A 21,490-nucleotide genomic window follows, 5' to 3' on the forward strand; every position below is an offset into this window, starting at 1 on the left:
ACATTTATGAAAACAATAATTCCTTATTGGCAAAAGTCATCTGATGATCAAATTTCTCTGTCTCATAGTTGCTTATCTCATCAGGTTCATTGAGAATATGGACTGTTGCTGCTTTATTCTTCCTCCTCTTTCTCCTGCAGCATATTACTGTTTGGATCTACCATGCCTCAGTTAAATTGAATACAAACCTGTTAGCCATCCTATACCTCATAAGAGCCCCCAGTTGATGAACAACATCAGGACATCAATGAAAATGAGATTGAGACAAACTCAGACTTGGATATGTCATTTAAAAATATTAACATTTCATTAAAATTTTACAGGATAATCTTTAAATATATAGGTGCTATATAGGCACAGTCTTTTCTGAAAAGAAGAATGCAGTTTTTATAATATAAACTTAAGCTCATCATACACCATGACTAATATACAAATATTTGCTATATGAAACAAATGAAATGCTTGTTCATAAGTCCGGGAATGTTCCAAAAGTTCTTGTCATGTGTTCTTTCTCTCACCAGGCAGATGAAATTAATATGTTTCAGCTGCTTCTTACTCTACTTCACATGTTTAAAGTAGACAAAATTTTCTTTTGTCATGAGCATTGCTCTTCTGTTCATACTAAAACACTTGCCAACATGGTTGTTTGATGCATCAGTATTCATGCAGAATATTTAGATGTGAAGTTGTGCAATCTCGCCGTTAATTCTTTACTGATGGGTTTGGAACTGATCCATCCGCTCCGACGCGGCCGTTTGCAAAGCTCAAAGTTTACCAGTAGCTCAAGACCAAGCCCCTTATCCCATGATACACTGCTGGAATTACCTCAAATCTAGTTGGCTGCAGCATGGAGCTCAGTGGTTCCAGTTTGCTCGAGCCAATTTTCAACAAAAAAAAAAAAACCGCATTTTTCGCATGTTATTTAATAATTTTTCTTATTAATTAGATTAGTCTCGGAGTAGTTTTGTTAGATTTATATAAGTTTCCTTACCCTTCGTGTGCTTTTTGAATAGCTTAGTTGTAGTGGCCTCGTGTTTGGCCTGGTTGTTTCCTTAACTATATAGATGCTTAGATATACATATTTAGCTGTGTTGGCCCTTTTTCCTCTGGGCCCATTTAGTGTGTGTGTGTGTGTGTGTGTGCGCGCGCGCTTTCTATTGTTTTTCTAGGCTTGTTAATTTGAGCCTAGGCGTGGTTTGTGATACATAACTGACTGTGACTTTTAGGCTTCATTTAGGCTTGTGTGGCTTAGTTGTAGTGTTAAGCCTAAAGGAATTTCTTGAATATGTCTGAGGATAAGGACAAACACCCAAAGTCTGGATTCAAGAAATGTCCAGACTGCAGGCAAAAGATGGCCGTGACTGATGGGCATGTTCAGTGCGTATATTGTTTAGGTGCTGTGCATTTGTAGCAGTCCTGCAGTATTTGCCACTTTTCCTCAAGGGTATTGTTGGAGAGGAAAAGGAAGCTTGTTGATAGAGGCTTGCTGAAGCTTTGAGTGACCAGCATGGGGCCAGCAAGTCCTCCAAGTCTTCAGGAGACTCCAAGGTTTCTAGAGAATCAAAAAAGTCAAAACAGTTGGAGGATCTGAGGACATCGGCTCCACAGCTCTCGGAGCAGAGTGTCCTTTCATTTTGGAGCCGGCCCACAGCCCTGGAGCCGGTATCTGAGAGACCTGCATCTCCACTCCTTCAATCGGCACCGTTGGTGCACTCCTCTAGGTCTTCTGTCAGCCTCTCTGATTTGGATATGGACCGATTGGTGCTGAAGCTGTTACAGGCACCAGGCCTTGCTAAATTGTTGTCAGTTCTGACCCTAGTGTCGGAACCGAAGACCACCACCCCAGATTTGACTGCTGCTTCTCAGAGCCGTACCAGACCTTCGGAGTCAGAGGGGGCCGACCTGCTGATCGTGGTGCCTTTAGAGCAGAGACTTACTCCAGTGTCATCGGTTCCATCTACTCTGACGTCCTTGGCACCGACCAGGGACTCTAGGAACCGACACTCTCCTGTCTGGTGCGGGGTGGATAGTCGCACTGACTTGTAGGTGCCAATTATTCCTCTCGGGGCCTCTGATCGCAAGAGCTTGGCTCCTACCTCTGGCTCTGAGCCCACAGCCACAGTGCGGAAGGGGCTGGTGGTTCATTTGGGTCTGTCAACTCCTCATCGGAGCCGTGATGCCTTTGAAGCCATGAGGAGAGCCTTGTCCCAAAATGCATCAACACCAGGTCTGGCCTCTTCTTCCCCCAAAGCGCCTGTGTCCACCTCTGCCTCTATCATCCAGGCCAAGCGTAGAGACCCTGAGCCTCAGGTAGCCCCACAGGGTGCCCCTTGCTTTTCAGAGACCTCCCCAGAGGCCCCCGGGAAGATATTGTGAAAGAGGAGGCACTTAGACTCCCCACAGGAGTCATAGACATCTGACACTGACTTGGTGAGTCAGAAGGGTCCCCACGATCCCCCTCTGAGGATATCTCCTTTGCGGAGATACTAGAGATCCTTCGGCAGAGGGGTGATTGGCTATCCAAAAGCCCTACTGAGGATGAGTCAGTTCTCCTGAAGGCTTTCGGGTCTCAACCTTCCACTTAATGGGTGTTTCTGCCCTTCGATGAGCTCATGCAGCTGTTCTCTCGGAGGGCGTGGGAGTTGCCAGAATCCATGGAACCTGTCACTCGGAGGCCTAATAATTTCATTTCTGCCCCTGTAGATAAATCCTTTTTGTTAAAAGGGAGTCACTGTTGATGCCATGGTGGTGGCAGCGGCCACCAGAAAGGAAATGTCTGAGACTTCCTCGTCAATCCATCCTCCTAACAGAGAGTCCAGGATCATGGATCGATGTGGGAAATGCATGTTTAGGTCAGCGACTTTTACACACAGATCCCTGAACTGTTTGATCCATTTTACCAGACTGCAGAGATCTCCTTAAGGAGTTGGGAGATGCTCTTCAGGGTACTGTAGCTGCAGGGGCTTCCGACAAAGTTGCCACCCAGCCTGCTACCCTAAATTTCATTGTGAACTTGTCCACGTGTCTCATATATGCAGCCGATGGGACGAGTAGGGCAGTGGGTACAGGAATTGCTCTAAGAAGGCATTCCTTGATGCACTTGTGTTCCTTCACGGAGCCCTTTAAGTCTTCATTTGTCAGCACCCCTTTTGATGTCTCCTCTCTCTTTGGGCCTAAAGTGAAGGAAACTCTGACCAGGAGGGAAAGACTCTGTCTGCTGTCTGAGTCTGTTTTTTCCACCCCCTACTTGGCCTTACCCCAAAGGCGAGGAAAAATGTGGTTCTGAAAATCCCAAGGAGCCTTTCAGGATGCACGTGGTGAACCCCCCTGTAGGGCAGAGGAGGGGGTAATAATGGAAGATGCCGCCCACGTGGCAGAGGGGGGTCCGCAACACTAGGGTAATAGAGATCACTTCTCTGGTCAACCCTATCAGCGCACCTGAAAGGAGGCCCAACTGTCCTGCTCTGGAAGCAGTCGGGGGTCACTTATCTTTGTACCCAGATGCCTGGCAAGATGTATCAAACGACAGCTGGGTACAAATTATTATTTCCGGAGGGTATTTCACGCCATTCTCCAATCCACCCACCCCTGTAAGGAGAATCCAAGACATTCTACCCAGTTACAGTGAACAAGCAACTATAGAGATCCACAAGTTGCTAGAAAGTCATCCAGCCAGTCCCAGCAGACCAGGCAGGATCTGGAACTTACTCAAGATTCTTTTTGGTTCCAAAGAAAACAGGGGACTGGAGACGTATTTTGGACCTCAGCAGACTCAACCAATTTGTGAAGAAAGAGAAGTTCTGGATGGTCATGCTACAGTGTATGCTTCCCTTTTTAGGGAGAGACAGGTGGATGTGCTCTGTAGATCTCAAGGATGCGTATTACCCCATAAAAATGGCCAGGCCATCCAGAGATCATCTGCGTTTCCGGCTGGGAGCCAATCATTATTAATTTTGAGCCCTGCACTTTGGTCGCACTACAGCCCCCAGAGTGTTCACTAAATGCATGGCAGTGGTTACGGCTCACATGAGGCGTCTAGGATTCCAGGTGTTTCCGTACCTAGATGATTGGCTCCTTACTTCCACCACCAGGCATCAACTGGTTCAGGCAAGGGAATACACTCTGACACTCTCTACAATCACTTAGGCATTACAGTCAACTCAGAAAAGTCTGCCTTTTCGCCATCGCAGCATATCGTTTATATAGGTGCAGAGTTAGACACTTCAACCACCACTCTACGACTACCAATCGAGAGAGTCATTCTTCTTCGTCAGCATGTCAGCTCATTGGTGTTGAAGGACATAGCACCAGCCACAGAAGTTTTAAAATTATTAGGTTTGATGGTGACAGCAATCTTGGCCATACCATTATCAAGGATGCATATGTGGATTCTTCAATGGCTCCTGTTCACTCAATGATCTTATCAGGAACTTCCAATGAATCACATGATTTTAATTGCAAACTCTTGCAAGAGAGAGCTCCAGTGGTGGTTGACGTCTCTTCATGTAACCATAGGACGCCCCTTTGTACTACCCCCTCCAGTAGCCACTGTGACCACGGACGGTTCCCTGATAGGGTGGGGGAGGGGCATTTTCAGGGAATGACTGCCCAAGGCACATGGACGGATCAAGAATCACATCTGCATATCAATGCTCTGGAGATGAGAGCAGTACTTCCAGGACTCTCTCTCTAGGGACGACTGCAATTCAGACAGGCAATGTGTCAGTGGTCTGGTACTTGAACAAGCAGGGCGGGACCAAGTCTTACCCCCTTTGTAGAGGAGCCCTCAGAGTTTGGCAATGGGCTGTCTCCTCCCAGCGCTTTGTTGGCAACGCACATCCCGGGGAGATCCAACGTGATGGCAGACAAACTGAGCAGGGCAATCTTGTTGCCGCACGAGTGGTCCCTCAAACAAGAGTTTGCAGACATGATTTTCCGCAAATGGGGCCAGCCTTGCTGCGATCTTTTTGCCAGTCACATCAACACGAAATATAGAAGCTACTTTGCCCTGATTCCCCCTCCGGGAGAATCCCTGAGAGATGCACTCGTACACGATTAGCCCCCGGGTCTCTCTGCATTTCCTCCTATCCCGCTAATACCCAGACTTCTACAGAAAGCAAAGTCGCTGGGAAGGACCATCATTCTCATAACCCCTCATTGGCCTTGGCAGATTTGGTTCCCATTTCTTCATCTCTTGAAGGATCCATGGATTCTGGACCCAGTTCCAGGCCTTCTGACATCCTTCGGGGCAACTCCATCCTTCCTTGCAGTCACTGAAGCTAACTCCAATTCCTTTCATTGCCAGGCTTCATAACCTTTCTAATGAGACAAGTTAGATCCTCTTGTCTTCCCATAAGCCGTCCACCAGAAGATTATATCTTAAGTGGAAGAGATTCTCCATATGGGCCTCTAAGCAGAACATTGATCCTTATCAAGCCCCCTTGACGTCCATATTAGAATTCTTGACTATGATCTGTAATAAAGGAGCTGCAGCTGCTGCAGTTTGGGTCCAGCTGGCTGCTATATCTGACTTTCATCTCTGAGTTGACAGGCTAAACATTATGTCCCACAAGATGTCCAAGGTCTTTCTCAAAGGAACTTTTCATATGAGGCCTCCAGTGAAAACTTATTCTGCCTGGAATCTAAACTTTATGCTCTCTCATATAATTCTCCCCCCATTTGAACCAGCATCATCTTGTGATCTCAGATTTTTATCATGGAAAACCATATCTCTGGTGGCTATTACTTCTGCCCGGAGAGATTCAGAACTTCAAGCCTTATCTATCAGCTTTCCTTATTTGTTTTTTCATGCTGATAGAGTATCTCTTAGAACAAACCCCTCCTTTTTGCCCAAAGTTTGTTCGGAATCTGTCAACCAAGTCATTGAGTTCCCAGTCTTTTTCCTTAACCAATCCAATAAACTTGAGTATATGCTGCACAAACTTTGACGTTCACAGACCACTCAGATATTATTTGGACAGAAGAAAAGATGTTAGAACATCAGACCAGCTCTTTGTGTCTTTCTCTGAAGCCAGAAAAGGTAGACCAGTGGCTAAAACAATGCTTTCAAAATGGCTTTCTAATTGCATCACCTTTGTTTATTCAGCTGCTAATATGCCCTTACTACACAAGATTAAAGCTCATTTTACCAGAGCAGTTTCTACATCATCGTTTCTACATCATCTGCATTCCAAGCCAAATTGCCCCTTGATAACATTTGTGCTGCAGCCACTTAGTCTAAACCTCATACTTCTATCACTCCATACAAAGTAGATAAGGCCTCCAGGGATAGGGGTTCCTTTGGATCTACAGTCCTGAAGAAAGTACTCCAGTGAGCCACCCGAGATTGAGGGTGCTGGTGATGCTACCCATCAGTAAAGAATGAATGGTGAGATTGAACAACTTCACATTAAGAAGACTGGTCTCATCCTGGTTACTCATTTCTTCCTCTCTGTGGGAGGGTAGTTCTCTTACATGGATATAATACATGCAGCAAACAAGATCTGAGGGAATTCCAGCAGTGCATCATGGGATAAGGGGTTTGGTCTCGAGCCACTGGTAAACCTTGGGCTTTGCAAACGGCCATGTCGGAGCCGATGCATCGGCTCCGAGCCCATCAGTAAAGAATGAAGGTGAGATGGTACAACTCGCATGGAACATTATGGTGAGTACATAACTTTTTATATACTTGAGGATGTCTCGAGTATTGCCAGATCATCCTGTGCTTGCCTAACTTGTAATTGCAATTGAAAAATGTATATAAAAAATCTGTTTATATAGAGAGAGATGCATTCTACAAATTCACATAAAAATTCCAACTCATTAACCACTATCTAACGAGCTGAAGCGTATCTTTCCATAGATATGGTCAGTGGTTAGAATCCTATGCTAAATTTAGGGTAAGGAAGTTTCTAAGTAAACCCTTTTATATAATTAACTAATTGCACTGAATTCCATCACAATAGATGCAGATCACCTCTCCCTGTAACTACGAGAACTCTTCCTAGGATAGCAGTAGGTACTTCTGTAGATTTTTTTCTGTGATGTTGCAATTAATGCATTATAAGCTGGATTTTGTTTCCAGTTGCAGGCATTCTTTAAGGGCTGTTCTGTTTCCCATCATGGTGGCCACCTAGGAATGTTAGCTATGGCCTCTACTAGAAATTATTAAATATGTCTGTCCAGATTTAAAAAGTTATGTACTTGTGATGGTGATGGGCCTGTGGGAAGAAAGCATGTTCTTGGTGACATGTTCTACTGGCAACCCCCACTTTGTCATATTTGTGGAGCTCTGCCTCCCCCCTTGACTTTTCTTATACTAGCTCAGTTGCGTAACTGAAAAACATGGAGAGTAAGAGATGCTTAATGGGAAGGATGAGGGCTCCAGACAGACTAGTAAAGTTTGTTTGCCAAGTGGCTGTAATGCTTGTGACATCAGTACTCATGGTGACGGAAGATATCTGTTTTTACAGATTTGTCATTACAATAAATGTTATGTATATTTTATTTGTTCATTGCTGTGTAGAGAGAACCATTGCTTATGGTCTATGTGCAGTGTATTCTGAGGGAGCTGCTTGCTTGATTGTTTGCCTTCCATTCAACATCGTCACCTTCTGTACCACATGTTTATCACCAAGGTAGTAATGCTTCACTTGTAATTGCTGTTGTCTTCCTTTTCACAAACTAATGCTAAAATTGTTAACCCTGCAGCGTCAGTAGTCTGGCCTTCATGATGACTAGAACTTTTTCTTGGCTTGGGCTTTCTTGCAATACAGCTTTGATTTTCCTCGCAGTTCATTAATGCATCTATGGTTGATTTTATTTGTTTTCACTCAACATTAAAAAATAGATGTATAGACGCTGAGTTAAATGTGTTGATACCATATGGAATGGTTAATAATAATGAAATTTGTCTTTCAGAGTTGCCCAGAGCTGGTGCAGCATTTAAGGTAAGGAAGAGAAAAATGTTTCAACATGTTGTAGTTGCTTGCCTGAGAAAAATGGTTTTGATGGTATGATCCTGTTGAATCTAGAGTATATTAATTGTAGAAATATTTATATCATTGTATTTTGATTTAATTATTTTAAATGGCTAGTTTGCTTTATCTTTCTTAATTTCAAGTACTTTCCCTAACTGTGTCTATCTCGTATGCATTCCTAATCTTTCAAATTATTGGCATGAGGGCTGAAAACAGGGAGGCAGAGCAGTCATGCTGTTTGTGGTGTAGTGATTTTTTTGCCTTACATTCACACACACACAAAAAAAAAAAAAAAAAAAATGCTGCACACCTAAAGCTCATCTCAGTGTCATAGTCTGATAAAGCTCTGACCACAGTCCAGGTGACCCATTTTCGATTAGCGGTGTATGAGCTGCATGAACCTGGCAGGTGATGATGGGAGTGAATGGCCAGTGCCAGCTCCCACCCTGGGGACAGTGAGGGAAATAGTTTGGCCCGCTGCTTGGCTGTCACCTATGTAACACTTAAATCTCTGTGGGCATATGTGAATCTGATGCACAGTATACCAGTGGATCATTGAGATGTCATTACTGGCAAGTGTAGTTGGATGGATGAACATTTGCAAATAGTGATGGCAGAAATCGCAACCAGCAAGGGAAATTAAGTTGTGCTAGGAGGGGTGTGGTGTCCACATGAACAGCACATGGCCTGCTTTTTAACACTAGACTCTTGACTCCAAGGAGAACAGATGGGCTTATTAGGTTCTCATCCCATTCAGGGAATGAATGGGCCATACAGTTTCACCCTTCTAGGGAATGAATAAGCCTTGCTGTCACCCCATAAAAAGAATGAACGAGTTAACTCTCTCCAGGCAGAGCGCATTGTGCGGAAGATTTGTTAAAGTATGTAAAGCTTGTGAGAGATGATTGTACATGCTTGTTCTTGACTGATTATAATTGCATCAGATTACACTCACCTGAACCTAAACATTGAAGGCACTCTTCATGGGTCAAAGTAATCTAAAGTATATGTTAAACACTTCATAAAGAAACATAATATATACACATCTTTGATAACATAAATTGTAATTGCCTTTAAAACCGTGATGTATTGTGCAGATTCACAAGCTCTGTAAGTGCACATACCTAACAAAATATTAATTTTTTTTCAAAGATAGATTGAGAGAGATGCAAATTACTTCTGACTCTTGCAGGGAAGCAAGACACTTGCATCATCACCCACTAATAGACACGCACTCACACACACACCAGATTCTATAGTAGTGCTGCTTGGAAAAAAAAGGCTCACTTCTTTTTTGAGCAATATCTGCTGTTCCTCTTTCTGTGAAGTGCTACAACCTCCAGTGTAAAGTTCTGGGTGTGGTAATATAAGGCAGCTGGTCCCCCAGCATAATTTGTGTAAGACATTCCTTCTGTGTGGTTGTGCTATAGTTATAAATGGAGGCAAGTTGGTCATTATGCAGTCCATTTGTTTTTCACGCAAGTGTTTTAGATTTTTTTGTATTTTGTAATGTTAGTATATTGTGCATCTTTGGTTCGGTGTAACAGTACATCATAATGCTGGTTATCTTCAGGAAGAGTAAGTGTAACTGTAAGTCAACATTTGGCTTATGCAAATGTCATGATTTCAAGTATTTCTGAAAATTACAAAAACAGTTTTTTTCCCTTTGAGATGTGAATGTACATCTTAGACTAGAAGGCTATTATGTAGGTATGCCCATAACTGTCTTGTATATGCCACATTATTACATATGTTCATTTTTCACCATTTAGTGTTGCATAACTCAGAACTCACCAGAAATAAATTTCACCATGTAGTACATTCTTTCTCTGTTAGTGGCTTTTAGTTTTCTCATTTTCTTATTTTAATGTTTCTCTGTAGCAGATGATCAGATGTTGCCATTTTCATTCATTCCTCAATCTTTTGGTTCAGATCCACTTCTCGGATCTGACTCTGCCACTTTTTCCAGCTCATAGAACATTGAAACTCTCAAGCTGCTCCCTTTGCCTACAATACCGTAGTCATCCAACATACTTTAGAACTCGTTTGCTGCCTTAACGTACGGACTTGGTCGCTGATAACTCTTGAGCGAGTAGTAATTCATGTGAGCTAGGATTATTTCTTGTATTATACCCTTTTTGTTCTTCCTCCCTTTTTGTAATACCTATCTTTATAGGTAAAATCTTTATACTCCTTTGTACTCTTGAGTATGTTTTAAATACCATTGTTGGTATTTCTTTTGTACCTTTCAGTATCTTTATTGCCATTGTTAGTATTTCTCATTTCCTTTTGTAGTATCTGTATGCGTGCGAGTGTGTGTGTGTGTGTATATATATATATATATATATATATATATATATATATATATATATATATATATATATATATATATATATATATATATATATATGTATATAATCTTTATATGTGTATATATATATATCTATATATCTATTTATATATATTTATATTTATATATATATTTATATTTATATATATAATCTATATACAATTTTTTTCTTGGTTTTCCCGGTTGAGTTTATTATAACTATGTCTGAGAAACCTTTAGGTTTCAAAACGTGCTTCTCCTGCAGCCATAAAATTCCAAATTTGGATACAGACTACAAGTGTGTCTATTGCTTAGTCCCATCTCACCTTGATTCTGACTCTGAGATATGTAAGCTATTTAATTCGCAGGCCTTGATAGATAGGAAAAATTTGTTAATTCTTAAAGGTTTGCTACCATCCAAATCTGCTTTGACAGCCTGTGGGGCTCAACCTCCCAAAAGTGTTGATTTAAAAAGGGCGATTCTCTCTCTCTCTCTAAAGAAAGAAGAAAAAGATCTCTCGATCAGTCTACCTCATACCTTTCAACTGTACAGATTTTTGCATAATGTCCAGATGTTTCCCTCATTTTTTGGTCGTTTTTTCATACAATTTTGGGTTTTCTGGCAAATGGCAAATCATTAAAGACTGAAGTTAGAAAATGACAGATATTTTAGTTTCGGACTTCAAACCCTTCAGAAAATCATGCTAATGCAAAACTTGTTGTTCTTTCAGCTTTCTAAGTTTGTAAGAGCAATATTTTTCCCACCCACTTATTTATTGCTTTGTTCAGATTTCTTGCTCTAAGAGGTTGAGAGGTATGGTCTACCTCTACTGTGCCAGTATCAGAACCCCCCAGTGAAATTAGCAAAAAAATATAGAATCCGGCCATTGTAGATCCAAGACCTAGATTGGAAATATCTCCTTGGATTCAGTCACCTCAGCTTCTTTAAGATTCAGTCTTTTCTTGGCTTCCCTCCCCCTCTTCGGAACAGTTGCCGAGATGCCATTCAAGACCATCTTCCACGGCCTCATCCATTCTGTCTTCAAAGAGTCTGACAGAAGCTGATGTGGACAGGATGATCAGGAAGTTCCTCATGATGCAGATTCAAATGGGAGTTCTAGCGGCTCCAACCCCATCTGTTCCAGAGATCCTTGTCAGCACCACTCCCCTGGTGCTGACTCTTCCTCTGATCCGACCTTTGATTTGAGTCATTCGCTCTGAATGTCCTGGAGTCCTCTACATTTGATTCAAAGATATTGGCATCTTTGACTCTGATGGTGTCTGAGTGGCCTGGCACTGAGCAGTTCTGAGCCAGATGACTCTCGGAGCCGTAGCAACAACTCTGAGGTGTTAGAGTAGACTCTGAAACTGTCAGAGCTGTCTCTGCCCCTTGGAGTTTTGGCACTAGACAGCTTGGCTCCAACTTCTTCCTCAAGTAGTTTGCCTTCGGGATGGAGGGAGCTGATGGTTCATAAGCATGCTTTATCGGATCTGGGAGTCACCTTTTCTCTGAGGCATTCTGCCATCAAGGTAGCTGAGAGAGCTGTGTCTGTTCCCAGAGTTCCCTCTTCAGCTCTGACTACCCAGTTCCATTTGTTTCTGCGTCCAGAGCTTCACTCAGCTGTGCCTCCTGGACAGCCAGCCCAAACCAGGCTCCAGACTACCCAGCAGGGTATAGTAATCCCTTCTGACACTTCTCCAGAGCATCCCACCAAAGAGGTGCCTAGCAAGAAGTGTAAAAGGAGGCACTTAGACTGTCTGCAAGAGTCTCAGAGGATTCTGACTTTGATGAAGGGGAAGGGTCCCCCGATCACCACCAGATGGCATCTCATTTGGAGGCATCTTAAAACTCCTAAAATAAAGGGATGGTTGGCTCCCCAGTAATTCTGCCCAAGAAGAGTCTCTGTTCTTGGAGGCCTTTGGCGCTGGCTCATCTATCTCCAGATTGACTCCGCCTGTCGAGCTCATTGATTTCATGTCTGGATGGGTATGGAAGGAGTCTGTCATGATTGAGCCTATCCATAAGAGACCAGATAGCATCCTGGCAACTTCTAAAGATAGAACATTTGAAGCAAGGGAGTACCTGTTGATACCATGGTTGTAGCAGTGGCCACTAAGAAGAAACTTGCGAAACAAAGGTCCTTTGTCCGTCCACCTGACAGGGAGTCTAGGATGCTGGACAGATTTTGAAGCATGTCTATGCTTTAGTGACTTTTGCTCTTAGGTTGCTTAACTATTTGGCACTTTTTACCGGACTTCAGAGGGATTTGATTTAAGGAACTTTCCAAATCGCTCTCTGGGACCATATCCTCTGAGGTAGAGTGCACTATTTCCTCACAGTTGGCTATCCTTCAGTCCATTTTAAAGTTATCCATGAGGCTGATCACCCATGCAGCTGAAGGTATCTCATATGCGGTGGGTTCAGGCATTCCCAGCAGAAGACATGCCTGAATACATTAGTGTGACTTCGCGGAACCCTACAAATCTCTATCGGTGCCTTTTTTGACAGAAGTTCCTTATTTGGCCCCAAAGTTAGACACACTCATAGGTTCATAGAGTAGATCTAGGCTAACTGCACTTGTGGACCATTTTAAGCCTTGCCAATTACTCCATGTTTGAATTAAACCCTGTACCTTGTGCCTATAAGGTAAACACCTTAACCATTATGCCAAACTCCCAATCATCCCCCCAAAGTGTTCTTGTTCCCTTTTCCTTAGATTCACGGTATCATAAGTTCATAGTTTATTACTAGGCTAGCTTTCTTAATAGGCCATTGTAAGCCTAACCATTTCCTTCCCAAAGGTAAGAATCAAACAGTGTGCCTTCTATTTGCGAGTCAAACACCTTAACCATTATACCAAGCCCCATCTCTAGGTGTCAGCAGGAAGGAAAAGCCCTGTCTGCTGTGGGTATATGTTTTTTGGGTCTGTATTAAAAGCTCGATTGCTTAGCTTGTTGAACGCCAAAACGTCAACAGCTAAACAGCCACTGACGCAAATCTTTTAATCGGGAAAGAATTCACTTGGACATTATTGGGAATTTGCCCTTTCCTCAGTGTAGCACAATCTCAGAGTTGGTATATTTAGTTGGGGGGTGCGGGGCTCATAGACCCTTCTCATCGAGTGGTGTGGGGACAAAGCCCCCCCACTTTGTTAGGGTTTGGAGGTTTATTTTAATTTGTGACGGCCAAGCAAATATTTCCCAATGAAAAAATTTGCATAAGTGTCCGTTCGCGATTTTGAGCTTTTGCCATTTAGCTGTTGACATTTCAGCTTTCAAGATTCTAATATAGACATATGTTTTTTGACCCCTCAACAGACCTTTTCTAGAAACCAGTGAGGCAGATAGAAAATATGGTTCAAAAAAACCCAGGGTCCCTTCCAAGATCCATGTGGATATAGTTCGCCCAGGGGCAGAGGGGGTGAATTCTGATGGAAGACGCCATCCATGCAGCAGAGGTGGTCCGCATAACCAAGGATCTAGTGATTCCTTCTGTGACAGATCCTATCACCGGTCATGAAAGGACACCTGTCTTGTCCACCTCTTGAGGCAGTCTGGGGTCATTTATCCCTGCTCGAGAGAGCCTGGCTAGAAATTACAAAAGATTTATGGGTGCGGAGGATAATATCCAGAGGTTATATAATACCATTTCCACCCCCTGGTATCAAACAAAATCACTGAAGTTCCACCCAGTTGGAGGGAAACAGCAACAATAGAGATAATCTGCTAGAAAAGAGTCATCTATGCGGTCCCCCAGACCAGCAAGAGTTCGGAACGTATTCATGATTCTTTTTTAGTGCCAAAGAAAACGGGGAACTAGAGACCAGTTTTGGATCTCATCTAACAAAATCAGTCATTTCAGTGCACAAAGTTCCAGATGGTCAGGATTCAATCCATTCTGCCATTTCTGCACGAGCACGACTGGATGTGCTTGATAGATCTTCAGTGTGCAAACTATCCCATAAAAATGAACAGATGGTCCAGGAGATATCAACGCTTCTGGCTGGTAGCCAGGCCTTACCAATTCCAAGCTCTGCCCTTTGGTCTCACCACAGCTTCCAGGGTGTTTGCCAAGTGTAAGGCAGTAGTAGCAGCGCACTCAAGACTGCAGGAATTCTGGGTGTTTCCATATTTGGAAAACTGTCTCAGAACCACTTTGACTAGGCATCATCTGATTCAAACTTGACACTATGTACTCCAGTTATGCTCTCGTCTGGTAATTTTTGTCAATTACAACAAATCTCATCTCGAACCAACTCTGATATTGGAATTCATTGGTGCTTTGTTCAGTACAGTCACTCAAAAACAGCTTCTTTTCCTCTGTCCAGAGTTCAAGCAATTCAGTTCCAGATCAAAAAGATCAAAGTTCTTTGCTTTCAAGCTAGTCTGATCCTCCAAGCACTGGCATCCATGTCAGTGGCAATCATTCTACTGCTATTGGCAAGGTACCATTTGAGGATTCTTCAGTGGACACTAGCAAATCAGTGGTCCATTTTCTATCAGCCATTATTCAGTCAAGTCAAAATAATGCAAGCTTGAAAAAAATTTCCTTCTGTGGTAGGTTCACTCTAGTCAAATACAAGGAAGACATCCCTTTGTTCTCCCTCAACCCATGATCACAGTGACTACAGATGCAACCCAGATTGGGTTGAGTAGCACTTCTTGGCTCGTCTGTGCTCAGGAGTATCCTTCCTTAGTATCCTCCTGGGATTTAGGTAGCTGGGGACTCTGTCCCAACAGTTGAGAAATGAAAGAAAATGACAACATCAGATAGTTATGTACTTCCCATAACACACCATCTTTGCTGTCCATTTTTATTCTTCCTGAACTTTCCTCCCACCAATACCCTCCTTGCTTTACTCTTGGAAAGATTGAAGGATGCTCTTGAAACTGCTATTACTCAGAGTCCTAGATTCTGTTGTACTGTCATTTCTTGCTGCTTTGCAGTAAAAAGGGCAGCAAGCAAGATCTGAGGTGTGTTGGGTGACTAGGGCATTATGGTTGAAGAGCGGAGCTTGAGAGTTTGTGTTCCACTAGCTGGAGACAGTGGCAGTCTGATCAGAGGACCAGATCTGAACCCAACAGTTGAGGAAGAATGAAAATGGACAATACAGATGGAACATTATGGTTCGTACATAACTTTTTTTTTTCCAGTGATTGACTGAATCCTTCAGCAGATATAATTGATGGAGACAGCCCCAAAAAGTTTACATTTGCAGAACCTTTTTTAGGCCTGGATCACAACTGCCGATTGTGCCTGTTTTTGTAGTATGTTTACTCAAGCTGCTAAGCTGAGTTGGCAAAACTTTTGTTTTAATTTCAGGCAGAGAAACATTTACAATCAGTAAAATGAAATAGAAATATGAGCGCTGTTTAGCATAATGAGCTAAAGCAGAAGTTGGAAAGATGACACAGAAAGGGTGCGAGTCCCTTAAAAAGAGGGTATCAACTTTTAGATGCAGGAACTTGCCTATTATGTTGAATGTGGCACTTTTTCCACCAACTCCCACTGGCAGAGCTTCAGTAGTTTATTACCTGTCTGGAGAGCTTTTACCAGAGAAGATGCCTACCAGATATAAAATCAGATGGTGGCCTTAACTGATACTGATCAAGAAACCTTGGTGCTTCCTAATATACCTCTGGTGGCTAAAAAACATGAGCTGCAGATCTCCATTATGAGAGGGGATGAAGCTGTCTTTTGTTAATTGGGGTAGAATGCACTCATCCTTGGGGACCTTATTTCATGTTCACCCTAGGGTTAAGTATCAGACGCGTAGGTTAATATCAGATCCTTGATTGTTTCCGGAGTATACTGTACAATATTCAAGCAAAAAATGTGAAATGTAACATTAAACGGATAATGCACAAACAGTAAATAAACTCTGTCAACCAGTGTCCATGGGGATTGGTAGATGCTGGATAAGTGTAGTTTCTGGTTTGCTGAGAGTTACTATTAAAATAGAATTGACAGATACTGTACCCTATACTATACCATACCATAAATACTGTATTGATTTGATTTTGAAATACAGTAATTAAAAGCCTGGCTGAAATAATACTTTAAACTTATTTTCGCTAGAAAGCGTGGCACATGGAACGGTTTTCAGTGGCACACTGAGTGGATTCGAATTGAATTAATTGAATGGAGAGAGAGTGAATGCATGTATGAAAGCAGAAGCGACTGTGTGAGATCGGAGAGATGTATGAAAGCTGAGCAGTGTGTGTGAGAGATCGAAGAGATAGAATGAGTGACTGTATGTATGAAAGCTGAAGACTGTGCCAGAGATTGGAGAGAGAGAATGTGCAATCTGATGCAAACTGAGTATGGAGCGAGTGTTGACATTTTAACTATTAGTCTTGTTTGGTTTGACTTGTTCTCAGGTTGGGGAGTGAGGCAGTTTATTTGTATCTTCTTTTTTCAAACTCTAAATCTCAAAATGTAAGGTATGTTTCTGCGGGGGGGGGGGGGACTAAGTTCATCACATGAAAAACTGAATGAGTTGTTCATACTGTACTGTATTTCTTCCATTTTTGTTATGGTTGCTTGAGAGTTCTGGTTAACAGAGTTTAGTGTACAGACAGTTGAGTTACTTCCAGTCATTTCCTTGTGAGTCATCATAATTACTACATTAAGAAATTGCTGTGAAGTCCAGAAGTAAAGAAAATTACCAAAATGTAATGTAGATTCCTATCATTCCATTACAAAGCTTGCAAAGTGTTTTATAATATATATATTGTGGTTACAGAAAGGAGCAGCCTGAGAAATGGAAAGGGAGAAATAAGTGCCAAGAAAGGGAGTGAAGATTTCTAAGAATGATGAGAGTGGGGTTATGAGTACAAGTACGTGTGAGAGAAGTGAAAGGTTTAGTTGCAGTTCGCTTAGACTTGCTGTTTTGTTTTCACTCTGCCTGCAGTCATAAGAAACTGTATTAGTATCCTAGAAAGAGGCTTTGGGACCCATGTTAGTCCCATTCAGTGAACATTGTAGGTTAGAATTCAAAGTGAGTCTTCAAAAAAGTTAGAAATCTTTTTCCTATTTCATTGGAAGAGGGTGAGTGTTTTCTTTTTTCCACCACAAACTTTCTTCAGTATGGTATTTCTGATGAGGAGCACTTTTCAGTCTTTTGGATCCCCTACTTGAGTCTTCTATATTTGAGATGATGTAAGGAACGCAAGAGGAAATATTAACTGGTCTGTTTGAAAATCCCTCTTCAAAGAGGAAACTTTCACGAAGATGCATTTTCTTCCTCTGTGTGAAAAAAGTCAGAGTGGGGGATGGGAGGAATTCACCCAAGGTCAACACAGAAATTAAGTCAAAATTGTGCCTGAAATTAGGGAATTATCTCTTGGGAGTGTGAATGGTTCCTAAACTTATGAGGAAAATAAAGTTGCTGAGTTTAAAAGGAGACAACTGGAGGAATTTGATATGTTTTACTTGAAATATTTCAGGTTCTGAAAAATTTTGAATATTCATAAGCTGCTTTGCCCTGTATTTTAATGTAATCCCTGTTATAAGAACATTAGGTGTTTTAATACACTGCATTCTTCTACACTGGAGCTCAGAACATTGTCTGATAAGGGGTCAGATCGATCATACGTCTGTCAGCTACTTGTTGCACACAGCTCTTTAACAGATCTGTTATAACCCTAAGCCCAAAGTAGGCGTGCACTTGTTTGACTTTCGTTAAATGACTGGGCTTGCTTAAGCACTGTAGCATCTTAATATGGCAGTCACTTCTAACTCGTATTTGCTAAATATAGGCTTGTAGGAGGTCTCCTACCAGATGGTTTGGCAAAGTAGGCATTCCTAATTGCTACCCTTGAGTTCTGACACAAATGTGATCCTTACCCGTGCTAAAATCAGATCCTCATGATATTTGTAGACTGCCTTCTAGATAGCAGCAGTTAGAAGGCATTTCTCCCCAAGTAAAAAGGTGGGGCATTTGGAACATTATTCAATTTAGGACTGGAAGGGAAGGTGCTAGCCAGAAAGTGCCTCAGATCTCTGAGATATGTGACTTCCACCATCTTGATGCTGTCTTTGGCTAGATTGCACATGATGAGGGTCCAGGGGTAGCAAAGATCTATCTGGAATGAATCCTCCCTGTATTTGGAAGAAGTGATCCCCATTTTACCTTGCATATCCAAGGAGCAGAAGTGATGGTCCACCCAAGTCTGACTGAATTTGGGAGTTACTGCTACTGAGGAACCCCCCTCTCCCCAATGTTTCAGTCCTAGCCTGGGGTGCACACAACAATTAAAAGCACAAGCACTTTGGAATGCATTTCCAGGTGAGATGCATATAAATGTGAAGGTAATGATCATCTTAATTCTGGCACTAAGTGCTGTCAAACCAGTATGGAAAATGGAGGGTGAGTGTTCAAGATAGTTGATGACAAAACAACAGTTGTGGTATATCACCAAGCAGAGAGGGGCACAATATTACCTCTGTGGCAGGCTAGCCATAAATGCCTGTGACATACCATTGGAAGTACTACTGAAGTTAATCCAGCAAGGATGCTTGAGCAATAGATGCCTTCATTCTCAGATGGACATGCTCTTCCTATATACAATCCTTCCAATTCCTCTACAAGTCCTGGAGATGCAGAAGGTAAGAGAGGAGAGACCAGAAGTAATACTGATATACACCCTTTTGACCCAGGCAGCACTGATTTTCCCTCCTCTTGGAGCTGCACATATGCATTACTGTTGCTAGAGGATTTCTGCCTCAGGATAAGAGGGCCCTCATATGCCCCAACTTGAAAACATTGCAGCTCATAGCCTGGAAGATCATTTTTTTTTTTGCCTTTCTGGCTCCAGTCCCCAGAGGATAATTAGAGGCTAAAATGACAACCACTTGTAAATCCAGCTTGTGTAAATGGAAAGGGTTTTAAGGGTTTTCTTTTTGGATCTGATGATGTCATTTCCTTCCAACTCAATGGATGGGTTATTGGATCTGACTTGTGCTCCTTTTTCAAGTTATTGGATCAAGAGCTCAGGCTGCTCCCCTACCCATGAATTCCCTCTGTCTTCAAATGCCTCCACTATTCTTTGCCATCAATTAGGTCAAGTCATGAACAGTTGTCAAGGAGATGTTTTTTGACCATTTCAAAACTTCCTTTTTGCAGAAGTATCACTTTATCTATTTCTGTCCTTTACTGCTATTACCATAGGTAGTTTTTATTAGATACTCTATTTTTTTAGCTATTTTGTTTTGGAAAGCTTCTTCCCAACCTTTTGCTCCCTACTCCAAAAACATCCTTCTTACCTTTTTGCATAATGTTACTACTTTTCATAACAGAGTATTGTTTTTCTGTAGTGCTAACTTTTATTCTGTTTTAATGTGTGTTAACATTTTTAGCTCTATGTTATGACTGACAAGGCCATTGGCTTTAAAAAGTGCAATGTTCCAGGCATACAATTTCCCCTCCAAGATACACATATTTTGTGTCAGTTTGTGAGTAGACTGTCTAGATGCCAAATGTGAATCATTTGCTGCCTTTGGCACCAGAGTTCTGATAGATAGAAGAAACAAACTAGTTCTCAAATATGATCTCTCTGCCCACGCAGGAGATTCGACATCCACAGCTTCAGCATCTGCTTTGGTTAAGAAGATGGGAGACAAACCCAAGTGCTCTAAGGATAAAGAAAATGAGAGCTAGAGAGAGAAAAGCAAGAAAAAGGAGAAAAGAAAAAGAAGCAGAAAGAGAACTCTGAAGAGATCCCTGGACCTGGTGCGGAAGACACGTAGACATTCAGATCAGGTTGCCACACAGAAGTAGGTTTGGATTTGATCACCATCTCCGCCATGTTGTTTTTCACTGGAACTGACCAGTCCTGTGCAGCATTCTGTTATCCTTCAAAAGAGATTGATGTATCTGTCTTCCTGGCCATTTGCTGTGGCATCTTCCTTCAGGTCCTTTAGATCATTGAGATGTCTTTTAGAAGCTGATGTCGATAAGATGACGCAAAAACCTCTTAGGACACAGATTCAGATGGATGTCCTCCCAGTATCTATCCCCCTGGAGGCTCCACTTCAAGTCCCACCAAAACCCTTCTTAGCTTTTCCTTTGGTTAGCCCATCAGATCTGGTGCCAACTACTCCAAGGGATACCCACAAGAGACTCTTGTCATTGCCGAGAGTTTAGTCTGCTTTGATTCTGACACTGTCTGAGCTGAGAGGTCAGAGCTGAGGTGCAGGTGTCAGCTCTGAGGTTTTTGGAGTTCTCTTCCTTTAAGTGCTTTGGCCCTAGATAGCTTGGCTCCAATGTCAGCTTTAAGCTGAGCCAGATCTGGGCCAAGGACATTTCGTCTTTGGGGGACTTCAGATCAAAAGGGGTCATTTTTTGCACTTTATTCTGCTTTGGTCTTTGATAGAGGGTTCTCTGTAGAACAAGAGAAGTTCTTTTACAGACACTCATTGCTGTCCTGACCTCCTTTGGTTTTTCTTGCTGCTCTTCCCATTCAACCCATCAAACAGGGACAGCTGACCTCTGCAAGCCTTGAGAGATCTTGCTGCAAGCAGAGCCCTCCCACCTGAGAAGGCCATAGGAAAAGGAATTGCTAAAAGGGGCATCTGGACTCGCTTGAGGAGTCACTTACTGAAGATACTGACTTTTAGGAAGGGGCTGGATCAACCAGATCCCTTCTAGATGTCTCCTTCAGAGACCTTTTCAAATTGATTAAACAAATTGTTGGTCCACTGAAGCCCCTTTTCCTGAGGATTTGGGTTCCTTGATGCTTGAGAATGACTCGTCTACCTCCTGAGTGGTCCCACCCAGTTATGAACTCACTGATTTGGTGTCTCAGTGGGCTTGAAAGATGCCCAGTATGGTGGAGCTGATTCACAAAACACCAGACAAAGTGTTTTTATGTATGAGGACTAGACTATATTGGAGTAAGGGTCCCCCTGTAGATGCCATGGTAGTTGCAGCAGAAAACTAATAAGGAGCTTTTCAAAGGAAGCACCTCTGTCTCCCTAACAGGGAGTTCAGGACTTTCGACAGGTTTGTAAAGTGGACTTATGGTTGTGACATTTCCTCTTTGCGCTCTGAACTACTGAGCCCATATGACTCGTTTCCAGAGGAAGTTGACTAAGGAGCTCTGTCTGTCTTGGGTAACTTGCCTAACAAAATCACAACTATCTACCCTTCAGTCTGTCAACAGGTCCCTGCTATTGCTC

At 42.4% G+C, this 21,490-nt stretch overlaps 1 protein-coding gene across 1 annotated transcript in view; it reads left to right on the forward strand.

Moving 5' to 3' along the window:
• The window catches only part of MED1 (mediator complex subunit 1), a 1,231,128-nt gene that overhangs the window by 524,033 nt on the left and 685,605 nt on the right, over positions 1 to 21,490 (forward strand). The window contains exon 6 of the mRNA XM_044054941.1: positions 7,921 to 7,949. Coding sequence (XP_043910876.1) covers positions 7,921 to 7,949 — 29 coding nt within the window. The remainder of the gene's footprint in view (positions 1 to 7,920; positions 7,950 to 21,490) is intronic.

The sequence above is a fragment of the Protopterus annectens genome, chromosome 13.part0 (assembly GCF_019279795.1).
Source record: "Protopterus annectens isolate FY-2018-M chromosome 13.part0, PAN1.0, whole genome shotgun sequence".
In the NCBI taxonomy this organism is placed as follows: domain Eukaryota; kingdom Metazoa; phylum Chordata; order Ceratodontiformes; family Protopteridae; genus Protopterus; species Protopterus annectens.